General features: G+C 36.9%; 1 protein-coding gene across 6 annotated transcripts in view; it reads left to right on the top strand.

Annotated features, from left to right (window-relative positions):
* Positions 1-18728, top strand: part of FAM184A (family with sequence similarity 184 member A) — a 71034-nt gene that overhangs the window by 11474 nt on the left and 40832 nt on the right. For all 6 annotated transcript variants that reach the window (XM_041423899.1, XM_041423898.1, XM_041423895.1 and 3 more), the window contains exons 2-3: positions 14577-15431; positions 16012-16147. In XM_041423899.1, coding sequence (XP_041279833.1) covers positions 14577-15431; positions 16012-16147 — 991 coding nt within the window. The remainder of the gene's footprint in view (positions 1-14576; positions 15432-16011; positions 16148-18728) is intronic.

The raw sequence follows: 18728 nt of genomic DNA, 5'->3' as shown, positions 1-18728 counted from the left end.
ACTACTAAAACCCCTTAGTTTGGTGATTAATCAAAAACAGTGGTCCAGGTTTGTAAGATGAGTACCATTTTCACCCTTTTCCTCCACTTAGGTGTTACTGCTTCATGGTTTGGCAAGTTCTGAACTTAATATTACTCTGCTGAGAGAAAATTCCTTTGTTTATATGTGGAATAATTTTGTAGAATGAGGATCTCTAGGGATGTATATACCTGAAAGGCTAAAATCAGATATGCAAGTATTCAAGAAATAAATCTGAAAGGAAATGCAGCTCTGAGACAAACACAACTTGAGAATAGCCCCTTGGCCTATCCTATTTTCCTTGCAGCAATTGAAGGTCTAATCATATAGCAGATGTGTCAGCTACAGTCTAGATAGGTGATTAGAGGGTAAAATGGGATTCTTTCACACAGGGAGGCAGACTGGGAAATTTGTACCTCTGTCACTAAATATTTTTCTTTTTTTTTTCTTCAGTATGTTTCTCAAGATTTAACTATCTTGAGAAATTGTCTGAAGCTACTATGCTACAGATTTGTAATGTTTTTTTTCTGGCATAACCAATTGATAGAGGTTGCCAGAAGTGAAAAGGGGTTTTGATTTGGTGCTGGTACTGCCACACCTATCCCAGCACAAGGGTATTGATTTGTGGTTGCAAGTACATCCCAAGTGAGCCTGTAACAGGAGGAAATAGTTGTTTCCAGTTGAATGAATAATGAATTGGATACACAATGTATTAGTTGGATACTCTGCTTTGAGTTCTAGTGTATTTTACATCTGGTTCTGTGATTGAAGACTGCCCAAAATATAGGAAGTATACTGCGAACTTAATGAAAACTCTGGGAAACTGAGAGATACAAGCACATGTTTAACTTTTTATCTGTAAAATGAGACATTTCTGAAATATACATAGCTCTGTTTTTATGCATAACACTTGTTCATTTTTATTGAACTTACCATAATAAAACCTTATACTTCCATGGAAGAGATTTTGTTTTGGAAGCTGTATTGTATGCAGTCTCTAACTTTTAAAATCTATGTAGAAAGCAATGGAAATTCTCTAAAAGTATAGATTAAAATTAGGGAGAGGATCTGCTGGAAACAGAACAGAGCTAAATATCAAAAACTTGCATCTTTATTAGAATCTTTCCTGACTGGGTAATGGAAGCAATGGTGGATCAGCAGCTGAAGATACTTGTGCTTAGTGTGTAAAAGTGATGTTAAAAACCCACCAACAAACCAAAGCTTAAATGGTATTTGCTAGCTAATTTGAAATTTGATTTTGAAAAAAGTATTGGAAAACAAGCAAATTTGCAGTTAACTGTTAAATGTCTAAGTCTGAAAAAACAAATTGTTCCATGCTGTCTCTTAACAAGTTAAGATGTGAGTTATAATTTTTGTATTGAATTACAGCTGGTGTAATTCAATGCAAAAAGTTATGTACAGCTGCGTTGTAAACAGAATAGTTTTAAAACAGGCCTTGGAATGATATCTCAGTGTGTTCTGTGTATATGAATTGCACAGATCATTCTTAAATTTTGTCTTGTGTATTTTGCAATATGCCACCAACTTAGCTTATTTTTTGTTTCCCTTATTGTGTAAAAAGTGGAAGGTTTTTGCAGTAGTAGTCAGAAGTAAACATGTTTGTGCAAGAGACTAAATATATATATATATATATATATATATATATATATATATACTGGCAGGTGTGTGATACAGACCTGTACCCACCAGAGGCCTTGAGCTAATTATTTAATGTGAAGTTGTAGACAAGTGCTCAATGATTTTTTTTTTTTTCTCCTTTCTCACAAATCTAATTGTTTGATTCCTATGTATTCCTTGATTTAAGATTGCCATTGTTTTCTCATTTGTTGGATTTTAAAAAGGAAGTAATAGATGCTGAACAAAGAAGACTTATTAGTGTTCCTTTAGTCATCTTTATCATACTAGCTATCACAGATTTTCTTCTTAGCATAGCTAATCACAGTCAAAACTTTAGGTCTCGATGAAGATTATTTGACTGACCCATCAGGTGTGGGGAATTTTTGTTGGAAGTAAAAAATTCTGAACAGTCTTAACCTATGGAATTCTGTATGATGAATTGCTTGAAGAATAGGAGTCAATGTCTCATTTTATGTGGAATAAAGTAAGTATTGTAGAATAGGTAAATCTGGCAAATCATTTACAATATAAGTACTCTTACAATAAGCTCCTTGTATTCCAGCTGCCAAACAGAAACAATAGTAGAAGTCTTTATTGCAATTGCATGAGACAAATTTTTAAGAACATTCAGTAGGGTAGCTATGAAGTAGGTAGTACGAAGTTTTGATTCAATTGGATAGCCATAATAAGAAAGTATAGCTGTTGGACTGAGTGTTCAGGATTCTACTTTTACTGTATTTAATGGGATGAATAGAAAAAAAGAGATGCTTTAGGACAAAGCAGTATAATTATATGGTTTTATAAGAGCATGAATTTTTTTGTAGGCCTCTGATGGAGATACTACAGTTTTTGTAGTTATGTATATAACTTTTTTTCCCCACTTTTTTATTGAATGATTTAGAAAACTTGTGGTAGAGGGAACTGCAAGAACTTTAAGTAGATAGATAGACTAGATACTATGAGAAAAAAATGTATTTAATTTTTTCCCGTTTTTTTTGGTATGACTTTTTAAAGGAAATTTAAAATTGGTTACATCTCCACTGTTTTTTGTCATGTGCCTGTGAGTCTTGTCCAAGTGTGTGCTAGACAAGTAGACATTAAAGTAGACTAAAAGCTGGGTGAACCTCTGGACTTTGTGGTCAGTTGCGCGAAGCCCAATTGAGGGCTGGTCACTAACAGTGTGCCCTCGAGGCCAGTCTGTTTTACATCTTCGTTATGAGCTGGATAATGAGACAGAATGCACACTCAGCAAGTTTGTAGCCAGTACAAAAGTGGGACAAGGGGCTGTAAAACAGATGGGTGTGCTGCTGTTCAGAGCTGGACAGGCTGGAGGAACGCTCGGGCAGGAACCTCATGCAAAGGCCTATCTGGGGCAGCGCAGCGGGGACGTGGTTCGAATCGACTGGCTGGAAAGAGCCGGGCAGTGAAGGCCCCGGGGTCCTGACACACACGTTGGACGTGGGCCAGCAGCGTGCCTTTGGCAGAGAAGGTCAATGGCCTCCTGGACTGCGCGGGAAGGAGTGTCACAGCAGGTCAAGGGAGGGGATCCCTCCCCTCTGCTCTGTGCTGGTGAAACACACCTGGAGTGCTGGGTCTGGTTAGAAGGCTGCCCCATATGAGAGAGTCATGGACGTACTGGAGCACTTCCAGCAGAAGGCTGCTGTGTTGAAGAGACTGGACCATCTGTCATACTGGGAGAGGCTGAGAGATGCAACTGTTTAGCCTGGAGAAGGGAAGGCTCAGGGGGATCTTATGAATGTGTGTGTACACCAGATGGTGAGGAGTAAAGAGGACTGAGCAGGCATATTCTTAGTGGTGTCTCATGAAAACATAAGGCAATTGGCACAAACAAAAACACAAGAAAACATTTTTTTTTTTTTTTTTTCCACTGTGAGGATGGTCAAATTCTGGCACAGGCTGCCCACATATGTTGCATTGTTGTCTTCCTTGGAGATATTCAAAACCCACTTGAGCAAGGCCCAGCATAGTCTGTTCTAGCTGACCCTGCTTTGCTCAGGGTCTAGGTTAGACTAGGTAACCTCCAGATGGCTCTTCTGACCTCAGCCTTCCTGTGATTCTGTATACAGTGTTTCTATAATAGCTACTGTGTTGAACCTCTAAGTTATGAGTGTCAGATCAAAACTAATAGTCATTATTGTGTAAATATTGAGATGTAGCTAGGAATTAAAATTTTTTTCCATTGCATGGTTGGTACCTGTAGGTTATTGGAAAGTATCCCAGTAGACCACTACAGATTTGTCCTAGATTCATCTTGGGCTTAGCTTTGAAAATAAACTTGAACTCTGAGTTGGTGACTGTGCTACCTTCTGCTTACTTTGATTTTGCTTCTCTAATCTTAATTTTTTATTTAAACAGTCGAACTAGTGATAAGTCTTAGCATGAACATGGATTCTATTTTGTTGGTTAAAATCTAGATTTTTTTTTTTTTCCTGGAGGAAAGAAGAGAAATTGCTTCAAGGTAATTTCTTTCTGGGAAAGTAGCTCAAATTCTTCTGCAGTTATTAAAAATTCCATTATTCTGGTTGGAATTTCCTTCATTTATTTTGGAAACTTAGCATTAAAACTTCCAGGTTTGTAGTTAATGCCTTCTAGAAAAGGAAAAGATGCTGTAGATAAAAATACTGTGTTGAGAGTCTTGCCACTTATGTTTTTCATAATGTTTCTTTCCTGCAGAACTGTATACTTGCTTGGAAGGCTCCATGCCTTTCCTTCTTTTAGCAAGTCTGGAAAGTAGAAAATAAATTATGAGCAAGCAATGGATTTATTTTCCAGTCTGCTTTTCAAAACATTGATGAAGATTTCTTCTTTGATCCCCTAGTGGTATATTCTTATCTGCATGGTCTCATCTGCTGTGAGGAACCACTAGATACTCAAATTGCATAGAGTCCACAGAAATTCTTGAGGAAGTAAACCCAAAATAGGTCAGGCATTGAGAGGATAAGACTTGCAGGCAGAGAGTGTGCAAAAATGAACTTTGTTTTGGTGGAGAAGAAGAAACTGGGAGCTTTTCTCTGTCTTGTCATACAGTACTGCTGTTTTTTTGGGAAAACAGAATACAAAAAAACCCTTTTGCTAATGCTTTCATCAGCTCAACACTTGAGAACTCTTCAGTAAGAATGAATAGTGTGTATGAGTGATAATAATGCTGACTATGCCTTGAGTTCAGGTTTACAAGCAAACTAAGAGGAAAAGAGATTATCTTTCTTTAGTGTCAACTTCATTTACAATTATCCAGAAGTACTTGTGACATTTTCAGGTGATGGCACTCAGAAATATTGCTTTGGATATCCTCTAGAGCAGATTTCGAAATGGAGATGCTTCATTTTACTTTACATTTCTGCAGTTGTTGTTCTGTCTCTATCATTCCTGCTTTCCTTTCTTCTCCCCTTGCCAAATAAAAGGAAAAACAAATCCCTTTCATTCTAAATACTTGAAGCCAGTTCCCAATACTAGTGGGTACTTCTACAAAAATTACCTTTTCCTAAAAAGCAGGACAACTCAGCTTGCATGCCCTTAGTTATTAAAAAGCTGTGTGTTTCTAAGCCATGCATTGAAAAAGCTAAAACCAGGCAATGACCAGGCAGGTTTTCATTATAAAAATCTAGTGAAAAATAAATGTTTAAAAACATGACACTTCAGATGGTGAAAGTTAATAGGGGGTTAGATTTGAAGGTGAAATGGATTAAGATTTAAGAGCAAGTTTTTAGTATTGAGCTATAATGAAAGTTCGCTTGAATGATAAAGCAATGAAATAGATTTAGAAGGAAATGGGACAGTAGTTTTTTAGAATTTGGATTATTTTGAGTGTTATGACTTAATCTATGTAGTACAGATAACTACACAACTTAAATATTTATTTCTGATGAAAATACAGTAGGTGAAAGTACAGATGATATGATTGTATGAAGGGTCATTTAGCCCAGTTTAGCAAAAAAGGGAGACTTAAATTATAATTTATATCAATATAATTGCTTATGACTGGGTTAGACATTACTTATAGTGGCCTTTAAAAAAAAAGATTTATTTTAGAACAAAATAGAAAAACTTAAGCTTTGCTTTCTGACAATAAATCGAATCAGTTGACTAATCTTACCCTTTTTATATGATTGTTTTTTTCACTCCAAATTGAGATTCTCTAAGTGTGATGGGTTTGTCATAGGAATATACTTTGCAGAAAATTTCAAATTCTGTTCATCCTTTTAGGCTCTCATCACTTCAGTATCAGCAAATGTCATCCTTTAAGGCATTTGCTCTGGAGACAACCCACTTCCTCAGTGCCATCTCTCATCTTTTGCACCAAAAGGCTGTTTTTCTTCTGTGGATGCTTTTTCAAGGAGTAATATGCCTTTGCTTTTTTGTTAAGAAAAGGAATAATTGGTGAATTAGAAATTATATTTTCCTTCTAAAAATACACAGAATTAGAAAAAATTCTGAATTACATTGTCGGGGAAAAAACTCCAACTTCATTAACTATGGCTTGACTGACCATTAGGATGTAATTTGATGATGCTAAATACAGAAATTGAAAAAAGGATGAACTTACTATGGCTAGCAAGTGATTAAAGTCAATGAAATTATGGCATCTCTGTTTTCTCTGTAATGTAGTTCTGAAACAATGCTGATGATTTGGGATGAACAAATAATTTTTAAGTCCTAGTGCTGAAGTAGTCTTAGAGGCATTGTAAATAACTGTTGCATTTTGATAACATTTGTACAGTAGACCTCTCCTTCTCAGTTAGCAGGTCTGAGGTTTAGTATCACTCGACTTGATTTACAAGTCAGTTGTGTTTAAAACCACTTCATTTGCAAGTGGTTGAGTTTGAAAATAAGGGTTGATTTTCAAGGAGCCATTACAAAACATTTAAACTGTTTTCTGCTAGAATTTTTTCCCATTCTAACTTTTGAAGCTGTTTCTAAACAGTTTTACTCTCTTTAATAACAGTCTTTCTTCAACGTATTCTTGTGTTGTATTAAAACCTGTTGTCGTGAAAATATTTTTGGTGTCATAATGAGATTGAAACTTACATTAAACTCTATTTTGACTTATTCTGCAAGATGGTTTTATACTTTGGCACAGAAAGCAAACTTATGTACAACTAACAAAAGTAAATGTCTCAGTCACACAGATAATAAATGTATTGCTTAGAAATGGCTCTGTTTGGGAGCAGTGCAACATAAATGTACGGAACTGGATTGCTGAACGCTGTAAACTTACGTAACTCCATTAGAGACAGCAATGGCGGTGTAGAACAGCTGAGCATTTCTCTCAGAAATAGATGTCACGTACTAGCCAAGTGGGGGATTAAGTGCCAGGTCATACAAAGCACTAATGGTGATGTCTTCCCTAATTTGGTTTATAGTAAAAAGTTGCACTTCACTTCTATCCAGCTGCTTCTTGTCTTTCTGTCAAGGTCTTCAAGTCTACTTTCTGCCTGGAAAAATTACTTTGGTTCTGGATTGTACATATAATTCTGAGGTGTTCTGTTCCTGAAAATCAGTTGAATTCAGTCTGGTCACTTGCCTGTCCATCTGCAGCATTCTTTAATGGCCATCTTGGCCACTAACTAGAGGTGTCTAGTGTATACCCAACCCATCTCTCATTGTCCTGTGATATTATCTTGATACAGCTCTTCCCATTTAATTGTTATTTCTTGTGTGTTTGACATCACAACTGCTTGTTTTGTACCTGAATTTTTGCCTCAGCTGAAGATATTCTGAAGATTGTATCATGTTTCGTAGAGACATAAAATCATTAATATGGGCAAAGGTGTCCAAGATTGAGTCCAGCCTATGACCAAACACCATTATATCAACTAGACCATAGCACTAACAGCCGTGTCAGTTGTTTCTTGAACACCTCTGGGGGTGGTGACTCCACCACCTCCCTGAGCAGCCCATTCCTATTCTTGACCACCCTCTCAATGAGAAATTCCTCCTGATTTGGGTGGTGCAGCATTGTGTCTGTCTGTCACACTACAGCCAGGTCATGATTCTTTTAAAAGCCTTTTTAAAGTGAACTTTATTTTTCCTCCTTTTCCCTCCTATTTTTTATCTTGATACATATTTGGAAGAGATATCTGCTCTTTTTCTTCCTCAGAAAATGGAGTACAGTGATTAAATTCCTTTGTTCCATTATAATTTGTTGTAGTGAGGAAAATACCCCACTTTTCCCTTTTCTGCAGCACATCCAAAATAACCATGTAAGGAAAAAAAAAGGAATTTTCTGCTAACCATATCAGGATGCTATCTGTCCCTGTATCCAGTATTATATTTATTCTGCTTAATGGAATGGGTTTGTTCCCAAATGTCTTTCTGTCACTGTCAGATATGTGCTGATGCTTCTGTCAAATCCCCTTTTGTCCCCCTATGGTCATATTTCACTGGTGGAAGCACTCTGCTGCTAGAGCAGAAGGAGCAACAGGGCCTGATTGCCCACTTTACCTCTTGTCATGGGTGAGCTCCTTCTTGGTTCGCTACTGGTTGCTAAAATTGCTTGTAGGATGGCATATTGTTGTGTCCTGGCCCCAAAGCTGAGTTAGGTTTAAACCACTCTTGACTGCCTGGCTTCTGAACTTGTGAATTCCGTTCTCACGTTGCTGCTCAGTGTGTTGGGCTGTCAAAAGAGGTGCAGGTAAGGTGCTCCTCTTTTTGAGTCTGGTTACAGAGTGCTCTGTAGCTTTACCTGCCGTGATTTTGATTTGTGTTACCTGATGGATAAAGGCTATCCATGTTCCTGGATTTGGACCAAGTGCATATTTCCAAGATAGGCTGTGGTAGCATAAAGCTCCTGATGAGCTCCCAAAAAGCCTCTCATTTGCTGTCTGGTACAACTCTAGGAGAAAGGCCACACTGAGTAAATGACCTATTCAGCCACGCTGACCTCTCTGTCCCTGTGTCAAGGTGTGCTCTGCACCTCTTCTTTTAGTGGGACATCTCCGCCGCAATTAATTGGACTGTGGCATGCCTTTTTCTGATGATTAAATTTTAAGGTACAAGCACGGTAATAATTTATAAGCATGTTGAGCTGTAAATGCAAGCAGATATTTTAAACCAGTAGGATTTTCAGACAATTCAAAAGAGTTAATATTTCAGTGTGGGCCATATACAAATAAGCAAAACACAGGAAGGACTGTAAGTCAAATTCAATGTGATACTGATCTGTATTTGTCAGTTCTGAAGGTAGAAATGGATTATCAGCACATTAGATTGCAGGTACTTGAGGAGCAGGTATTTAAGAGCATGAAGAAAGCTCCTCTAGGTGTATGGGCCCCTGTGAGGTGTTATACCTATTGTATATAGTATTAAACATCAGGAAACCTGAAAATATGTTTTTTTCCCCTGTGTTTTATTCTCAGTGTAGATATTGGTGAGCAGTGCATGGCCTTGGACTTATCCTCTTTTACAGAAAATTAAGTGTCTATCAATAAGTGTGAAAAGAAAAATTTCTTCTCTAGAGGTGGAGCCCTAGGTAGTAGTGGATATCTGTTAATGCTCAATACTTAGAAATTATGTTAAGCTTCATAGTGTCATTCTCTAAATAATTAATTGTAAACAAAAGTTATTAGAGATTGCTGTGGAAAGCTAGTTGCTGTAATAAAAATAATCCACTATTTGTTTCCAGAGTTTCTAAAGGAATAAAATACTGAATTTTGCTTAGGTTTAAATTGAGCTGACCCATGAAGACTGTTCAATAGCATAAAGGATATTTTAATAATAAATTTCATGTGAAAGTGTTTCTTTAGGGGAAAAAAAATCAACTTCTTGCCCTCTGTGCATTTTATCTCAAGGGAAGACTGGTATAGTTAGACCAGCTTTTTGGGGGGAGATGCTATTGGCAGGGGGCATTCCTTTTACAGCTGCAGATCATATTTGTCCCTTCCCTGCTCATTGTACTGTGCCCCTAATGCACTGACCCAGGTGCATTTAGAAAGACTTGAATTGAGCCATGTAGCTGAAGAGCAAGTGTCTTCCTTCCACCTTTTCTGTGATGTTTAAGAAATCCTGACCTAAAGGTCTAGGCTTGTTCCTGTGTTTGTTATCAGCAATACAAAGATCTTGATTGACAAAGCATCATCTGTTTGTGAGATTTTTCCATAAGGAAGCAAAAGATATTTCTAGATAAATGGATGTTTAAAATTTAAATTAAAAAAAAAAAAAAAAAAAAAAAAGAAAGATGGGCATGCATAGGTTTTGAGGTTTCGGGTTTTTTGGGTTTTTTTTGTATACATGTTATAACTGTCTCTCTACTTTTGTGCAGTAACACATTTGTAATACTGTACTCTGTGATTGCAATCAGCTTTTATGAAAGGCAGTTTTAAGTAGCTTTGAAGTACTTTCCTGTATCATTGTCTTCTTATAATGTGCTAAGTAGAAGAAATTTGTCCTGGTTATTAAGTTGAGTATTTTATTTTGTTTTAAATCAATTATTATAGGTAAGTTTTAAATGCTAAAATATAAATATGTCTCATTTTTTCGACATTATTTGGTCAACTGGAAGAAAAGGGGAAAAATTAATGCCAATACCTATTGTACCAAAACCCATATGATTGTTTTGGACTATCATAGAGGAAATATTTCTACATAACATTAATTAATGATAATGCTTGTAAATTTTTAAAGGTTTCTTACTGATTTTGTAGGCTGAACTTTTCTGTTGCACTTTTTACTGTTTCTCAGTATATGTTACTACTTCCTATGTGAAGTAATTCTTACCTACCCACGGGGAGCAAGGGTAGGTCAGGCTCATTGGTCCACACCTTATAAATCATTAGCAGGTTATGCACCAGCATTTCTTGTTGGCACTGTCCTTGTGTGGTTCATTCCAGAGACTGGCAGCACTGACAAAATCTGGGGATGCCTCTGGAGGCTCTGGTGTTTCAGGCTGGTGTTCAGGCAGCAGCACCCTGGGAGCACTGGGAACGCAACAGTTCACCTGAACAAGACTGGATACGGTGCTCTGATCCAGGGACCCACACATCAATTCTGAAATGGAGGTTTACCAGTCATAAGATTGACATTTGTGTAAGATGTGTAGTGATGTTTTTTTTTTTCTCATAGGTATCAGCGCTCGTTTTGACATAAAATTAGAGAAAATGAACCGTGCACACTTTTTGGGCTGTTTTCTTACAATCCTAGACGGTGGTTTTCTGTGCTGCAAAATAATTTGCACTCAATTCTAGTATTAAAGTGAATTACACATTTGTAATTAGGAAAGCATTTTATCCTGACTAAATTCCTGTCAGGAGCAGATGACTGAAGTACAGCTGACCATGCAAGAGTTGGTCAGCTTTCCAAACCATAACATCTAGTTTGGGGTAAAAAATACTTCTCAGCCAAACTTTCATCTTTCAGCCACAAACAGTGTGGAACAGGAATTGTTCTTTGTACTCCATGTAGCTCAAAACACCAAATCTAGTGTAGGGACAGACTTGCTTCACCTTACCATGTAGAACATAACTAAACAATCCAGTAATTACTGACATAATGAAGGTTATTGCTGGTATTGTTGGTATTCACTCTGTTGTAGTTCTTCAGACCAATGCACACAGTATTTCAGTAGGTCTTCATTAATAATTAAGTTACTATTTTGTATAAAAAGAAAGCTGGCAATCTCAGTATCCTTATAGAGAGTATGGTTCTGTCTGTCCCTCTGAAATGATATGCTGACTGAAAATAGAGTAAAGCATAATTTTTTTTTCCCTGTCATGTGGTAAGAATTGCTATGTGCAGTTAGAGTAGAGCTGGAAAAATATGAATTACTCAAATAAGCAGTTTATGGGTCTTAGTATTATGCAGTTGTACTAAAAAAAGCTGCAGGATTTTTAAAAGCATTTACAAGCATGCTTACCAGGGGTTCATGCTCTCATTTAAAAACAGAGAGTGCAACACTTAATTTATATACTTATCTCCAAGGTTTGCAACCTTACTGCTTTTCAATTTTCAGAAACTTACTTGAGAAGGAACTATGTAGTTTAGCTAGAACTTTAAATGTATTCATTTGCTTCAAGGTACTTCAATTTTTGCTTACATTTCATTGAAATGCTGTTAAGTTCCTTTTGCTTCAGTTGGTACAGACTTTTTTCCCTGTGTTACTATATTAATACAGTGCATCAAATTCTCAAAAATAAAATGTGATACAGCTATTCAATTTCTTTAAAAATACTGAGATTTATAGTAATATGATGGAGCTGGAATTCAGGCTGCTATAAGGCATATGTTGTGATTAAATATTCAGTTGCATGCATTTTATTTTTACATTTCCCATAAGATATGAATGCCCTTCATTTAGGGAACGAGTTGTGCTTGAATTTGAATTGAATTTGTTGCTGTTCAGTGCTTTTAGTGAGGAGCAAGTCAGTAATGAGAATTTAAAGATATCTTCCGAATGTGGCATTGCACATGGATTTATTTTTCACTTGGAGTTTTCAGTGAGGTTTCTACTGCTAAATCATAATACCCTTGAAAATACTTTATGATTTATACTTTCTGCAGATTGTAGTGCTGCATAACTTGAGACTGGAACACTGCCTGAAGTGAAAAACATTATGGCACTTCTATGCACAAGGGCGAGAGTCAAGGGCTGTTTTCAGTGGAGGATTTGACTTAGTGTTCTGCAATTGCTTATTATAAAGACCTGATCCTAAGTGTGAGATTTATTTTTTTATAGTACCTCTTAAACTACATTGTCCAACTTCTCTAATCAAAGCTAAGGCCTATTCATGCAAGATAGTGCATATAACATTTAGAAAACTCCCAAACCCTCTGTTTTCAAGTAATTTTTGATATGAACAAAGAAGTTGAACACTAGGACCATAAAACCAACAGGAAAACAAACCTTTGGGATCCAAGAGACTGTTTGTTGGTACCAGGAGGGAGGGCATAGCTTTGTGATCAGAAGTTACTGTTGGCATCACCAAAGACAATAAGAATATAGAAAGTTGAAATTGGGGAAGGGCATTTCAGTGATAGTTGTGATTTTGCTAATGAGATTGCACGTGCTTTAGTTGTCAGTTTTTGCAATGTTTTGGTAGAGTTTTGTGAGTCTCTGTACCATGGAACTCCTTCAAAATAGGAAATGTTTTTGGTTTGTTTTTTTTTATCTGGGGAAGAAAAAAGCCAAAAGTATCATTGATACCTGCAGATATGTAAGTGGTACTAAAAACAAGTTGCCAAACCTATGAAAAACCTATGTTTTTTTTTCCTCTTTCATTAGCATGAACATATGTTAAAAAACAGAATTAGAAGAAGTTTAAAGTGTTTTTTGTGACATTTTAAAGTTAATTCTGGCTATATAAAGGTAGGTGAGGCTAGGGGCTTTGGGTTTTTTACATCTAATGTTGCTTCAGAGCTTTTTTATTTTTCCCTTTTCTTTTCAACTGTAATCTAAGGCCTGTCCTTTTGGGATTTTGTGGGTCAGGTAACAGAATGGGGTATGTTATTTCAGGTATAAAAATATAGAATAAATTTAGAATAAAATGCATAAAAGCATGACATTTAGAATAAATGTCTGAACTTTTGTTTGAACGAACAAACAAAAGAACACCAGGGCCAAAGTCTTGAATCTGCTCTTTTCACTTACGAGAACTTTTTTGAGCTTTGTAGCTCATCTGAACACTTGACTGTAGACTTTTCTTTAGCCTGGAGCATCGAGGCTTTTGTTTGGTGTCAGGAGAGCAACTCGGTGCCCTCTCCATATTTCCCAGCCTTGAGGGCAAGTCAGCACAACTTCCTCTGCCTGGTTCTGTGCCAATGGAGGACTGGTCTAGGTTCTGTCCTCAGTTAAAAAAGAAAAATCCCCTCTTCATTGCTTCTTCGTTGTTCGTTTTTGTTACTTCTTCTTAATTTTTAAGATATGTAAGTTACACTAATCAGAAGACCTTTTTTTGGTTCAGATGTGTTTTATAGCTCTGCTGCGTGTATATCTAGGAAGTATGGGGAGAAGTGCTGGAGTTCTTGAAGCAAAAGATTGCATTAACCCCACCTGTTGCATGGATAGTTTATTCACTGACATATACAGATACAGACACACATACTTATCTGTACTTCCCAGTTAAAAACCAAGATCTACTATGTTGTGGTGCAGTTGAAACATCCCTTAGGATATATCTGGTTATCTTAAAACTTTCATTGAATGCTCGTGGTTTTGCTGCTTTCACAGCCTTCTTGACCCGCTTAGCTCCCTGGGCTCCCCAGATTTCTGACTGCCCTGCTCTGAACTTTTCTGTTCGGCTGACTTACTAGCTGGGAAGTCAGTGAATTTATATAGTAAGGGACCTTAGACCTGAGGATGCACAAAATGTTTGCTAGATAAGCTGTCAAAAGTGAAATTGTATCTGGGCAACCATCAGGATTACAATCCAGAATAACTAGTGTTTGCATTTTTGATGTTTCTGAAATGAAATATTTAAGAACATGTAGTGTTTGGAAAGGAGGGATCGGAGATATATTTTTTGTTCCAGTTGGATTTCTTGTTGTGATATATATACTCTGTGTTATTTTCCAATAGAAAGATCTCTTTCAATCTCTTTTTTTAAAAGTCTGTGCTTTGAACTATTCCAAATAAATTCGAGGGTTTTTTACATGTGTTTTTAAGTGTGCTTTCCCCCCGGCAATGTATTTACAGCAACAACATGGATATAAAGACAGAGCTTTTATTAGGAAAATTAGGGGTTTAAGGAGAACATAAAAGCTGCTCTACTCTATAAGATGTATAAGAATAGAGTGATTAATACTGCATTTATGCAGTTACATCCTTAATAACATTTGGTGTCTTGTTTCTGTGATGGAAACAAGCCAGATTGGTGAAGTAGCTTTCAGAGTACCTAGGTATGTTTTTCTTGGGATTTAACAGGTAACCAGAATGCCTTTTCTCTTAATATAATATTATTTTATGTTTTCAGGTAATATATGCTTTGAACACTAAAAATGATGAACATGAAGCAGCTGTCCAAGCCCTTAAGGATGCTCATGAAGAAGAAATCCAACAAATTCTTGCAGAGACCAGAGAGAAGATCTTGCAGTATAAAAGTAAAGTGGCAGAAGAAATGGATCTCAAGAGAAAGATTCAGGTTTTGGAAGAGTCACTGGAAGATCACAAAAAGATGAAACATCAGGCCTTGACAGAATTTGAAGCATATAAGGATAGAGTTGAAGATATGCAGCTTTGTGCAGAAGCGCAGCATGTCCAGCGTGTAGTGACCATGTCAAGGGAAGTAGAAGAGATCAGAAAGAAATTTGAGGAAAAGCTACGAAGTTTCATACAGTTGCAAGTACAGTATGAGAAGGACAAGCGTACAGCTCTGGAAGACTTAAAAGCTGCCCACAGGCTTGAAATTCAAGAACTTCTGAAGACTCATCAGAGTCAGAATGCTACTTTAACTAAGGGGCAAGAGAAAATGGAGGAATTGCATAGACTGGAGCTGGAAGACTTGAACAATAAGGTTGAAGAGTTAAGGCTGGAAAAAAAAAAGCTCATTGAGGACTATGAAGGCAAACTCAGCAAAGCACAGTCCTTCTATGAACATGAACTTGACTCTTTGAAAAGATCTCAGCTTTTTACAGCAGAAAGTCTACATGCCTGCAAAGAGAAAGAAGTGGAGCTACGAAAAGAATTTCAGAACCAGGAAAGTATGTTACGGAAGAATCTGGGGAAGCTTAAAACTGAATTGCAAATGGTCCAGGATGAAGCTGCTAGTCTACGGGAAAAATGCCAAAAACTTCAAGTGGCTCTTGGTACTGCAGAAAACAATGTTCAGGTGAGACTGATGATATGTTGTTCCCAAGACTGTGAATTTTCTTTTCCTATAAAAGCAGTGTTTCCATGTGGCTGTTAGGTTGAGGTTAGTAGAGTGTGTAAACTTAATTTTCTGTTACTCATACATGCCTGTCATCTTCTTCATTTTATGTATCTCCACACGTAGCTTAATTTGAGTCAACACTCAGACTTGCAATGAAGGACACTGAAATGCTGTGAACACATAATGTATTCTTTAATGTGAAAAACTCTTAGATACCAGAAACCAGGTCTCTAAAGTTGACCCCCAGACTCTGTGAACCATTTTATAGGATTTTTTTTTCATGTACCTTTTTGAATATTGACACATTTCCCTTATGCATTACTGTCATGCTGTGTGCCTATTATCTTGTCCTTCAAAAGGTATTTTTGAAGCATTACATATAACAGACAATGAATATGGGAATAATATTGCACTATTTCAGCTTTTGTGTGAATAAAACTTGTTTGTTGAAAGGTCTCTTCTCTACCTTTTAACCCAATGTTCATTTAAATTGACATGATTTTATATGATGATAACAGGTATCATGTGTTTCCTCTAGGTTCTTCAAAAACAGCTAGATGATGTGAAGGAGGAGGAGATGTCACTGTTAAGCAAACACAAAGAAGTGGAAAGCGAGCTTGCAGCTGCCAGAGAGCGCTTACAACAGCAGGCCACTGATCTTGTTCTCAAAGCCAGTATGTATGTCAGTAACTTAATCTGGAAACAAACTTCATCCTTTTATTCTAGCCTTTTCTTTTTCTGTCAACCTCATGCAGGTTTAGAGTGCCTAAAGACTGTTTAATGCTTTCCACAGAATTTTCCAACGAGTTTTGGGGTTTTTTAAACTTTTTTGCTATCACATGCATTGTACTTAAATTTCTTTTTTTGTGTACTCATTTGTCCGAGTGCTGTACTTTGTATGGCATGTACGTATCTTCCAGGCCTTGGAACTGCACTTATAGAACAATTCTCCTCTCTATTTGTTCTCCACTTAGTAACTGAGATATGCTTCCTGTTCTTCCACCTTTTTTCAGTTGTCTTTTCTTTTTGCTGATGCTGTGGTACTTTCCTTTATACCTGCTGTCAGAAGATTTGCAGCTTATTGAATAATAAATCCTTTAAAGTTTTCTCTATAGCTGCTTTCCTTGCTCCTTTGTAGTTGCTGTCATGTGGAAAGGCACAAAAATTAGCTTAAGACCTGGCTGTACGCATGCAGGTTTCTTTTCCCTCTTTGGCATTATCTCCCTAGTGTGCTTGGGCAACTATACAATAGAGGTAGGGGCTTAAAAAGAGGCCCCTGGCTTATCTTTGTCTCTCTTGAGTTAGACCAATTACAGCAATTCCTGATTGTTTTCCACACAAATTAGCACAAGCCCAGGAGTAGTCTACGCCATATGTTGGAAAAATACAGTGACCAGCAAGAGCGCAAGACTGCAAGATCCTATTAGATCAAACAGCTGAAAGAATAGGCTTGCTGCTGAGAGTATGTAAAGGGGGCATCTGACCCTCCAAAAGGTGTTTTGTGAGGCAGTCATAGGAAAATTCATGACTGTATGAGAGCCCTGTTCTCATACACTCTAAAGCTGTTGCTGCTTCATTCCTTAGGCAGAAGCATTGGGAGGGTTTCACCAGGCTACCCCAAATAAATACCCAGACTGTTTTTCTGTATTACTGATGGCATGAAGTCAGCTAGCCCGTGATTGAGGCCAGACCTGGTGTCCTCTGGCACTGAGGTTTTCAGCTTTACCAGAAGTCCCAGTGTGTCCATGCTGTTGCCAAGCTCAGTACTGTCAGCAGTACCTCTTTGTTTTAGAGCATTGCTCTGCAGCAAGAGCTGGGATCCCTGTTTGCAGTGGTGCCACCAAACCTTTGCCATGTGGGGTAGTTGGGTGCCAGCCTGTTTGGAAATGGTTTCTGACACTGGCCCACTGCCATCTCCTTGATTTTCAGCTCACACTGTCAAAAATTCTTTCTCAAAGAAACTGAATTCTCATACCTAATTGCCATAAAGAATGTTTACTCATGGTGTTTCAATTTTAGAACACTCTGAGTCTCTTTGGGGCATTTAAAATACTCTTCTTCCATTTATCCTGAGATTCCCAACTTGTAAGGAAAGTGCTGCATTTCATACCTTTTTTGTAGAGCATGAGGAATGGGAAACCTCATGCTTCTGTGTCTTCTGTGTTGGTATTGCTAGGACAAAAGCTCTAGGTCAGTGTCTGTGTGTGCTTACAATGAAATATGTATGACATACTTGTAGGAAAAAATGAAAACTCATTTTATTATTATTATTATTGCTAGATTATAAAATTTTGGGTTTGAAAATACCTTTCTTAAATGACTGAACTTTTGAAATAAGGATTGTAAAAAAAATGGTACAGAACCTAAGCATATCCATTGTCCTAAGTTGTCCTCTTCAGTTTTCATTTTTCAAACAAAAATAAGTCGAAATAAGTTCTAGAATTCTCCAGGGCTTAGTACAATTAGAGGTGTGCACTTTTAATGAAATTATCATTAATTTTGAGATATTATATAATGAAATTCAGAAATTAAAATCTCATAGCTCTTCCCTTCACATCTGTGTCCACAGGCAGCAAACAGCTTCCTTTTTGGCACATATTGCATTTTACAACAAATGGAAATTAATCATGAGGTTTAGTGATTTTGTCATGTGAGAAATAGCGTATTCTCCACTTTCATAGCTATTCCTTAGTGACTTAAATTTAAAAGCTTTGTTATAAAACTGAACTGTCATTCAGCCTCTCATTTTTGAAATTTATAATAAAATGAGAAGGGAAACAACAGTCTTCCCTAGAAACTGAGACTACCAAAACACAGTAGAAAATTATTCACAGTAAACATTACCTGTCATCTTTCATCTGGACCAAACTAGAAGCATTTTCTTTTTCTAAACAGTCTTCTATTCACTCCAAAGCCTCTCCCAAAATAACAGAAATTTCACTTCTTTAGGCAGTTACCTACAATAATATATACGTGAAGAAGAACAGACAGGAATTTCTGAAATCATAAATCCTTTGTCAACTGCTTATGTGAAGGACAGATGATTATATTGTGTAGTTTGAAATTGTACTTCCTTTGTTTGTTTTCAAAAATATATATAAAGAAATTAAAAGGAAGCCTCCAACCTGCAAGGATTTAGATCATACTTTACTATAGAGGGATTTTTTTTGTAACTTTTAGTCATATCACTTTAGCAAAATAAAGCGTAATTCCCTAAGTTTTACAGCATATAAGGCTATTTATCTAGTATAAATT

Source organism: Onychostruthus taczanowskii, unplaced genomic scaffold (genome assembly GCF_017590055.1).
Source record: "Onychostruthus taczanowskii isolate IOZ18803 unplaced genomic scaffold, ASM1759005v1 scaffold8, whole genome shotgun sequence".
Classification (NCBI taxonomy): Eukaryota; Metazoa; Chordata; class Aves; order Passeriformes; family Passeridae; genus Onychostruthus; species Onychostruthus taczanowskii.
This window is presented reverse-complemented; position numbering and strand designations above follow the sequence as displayed.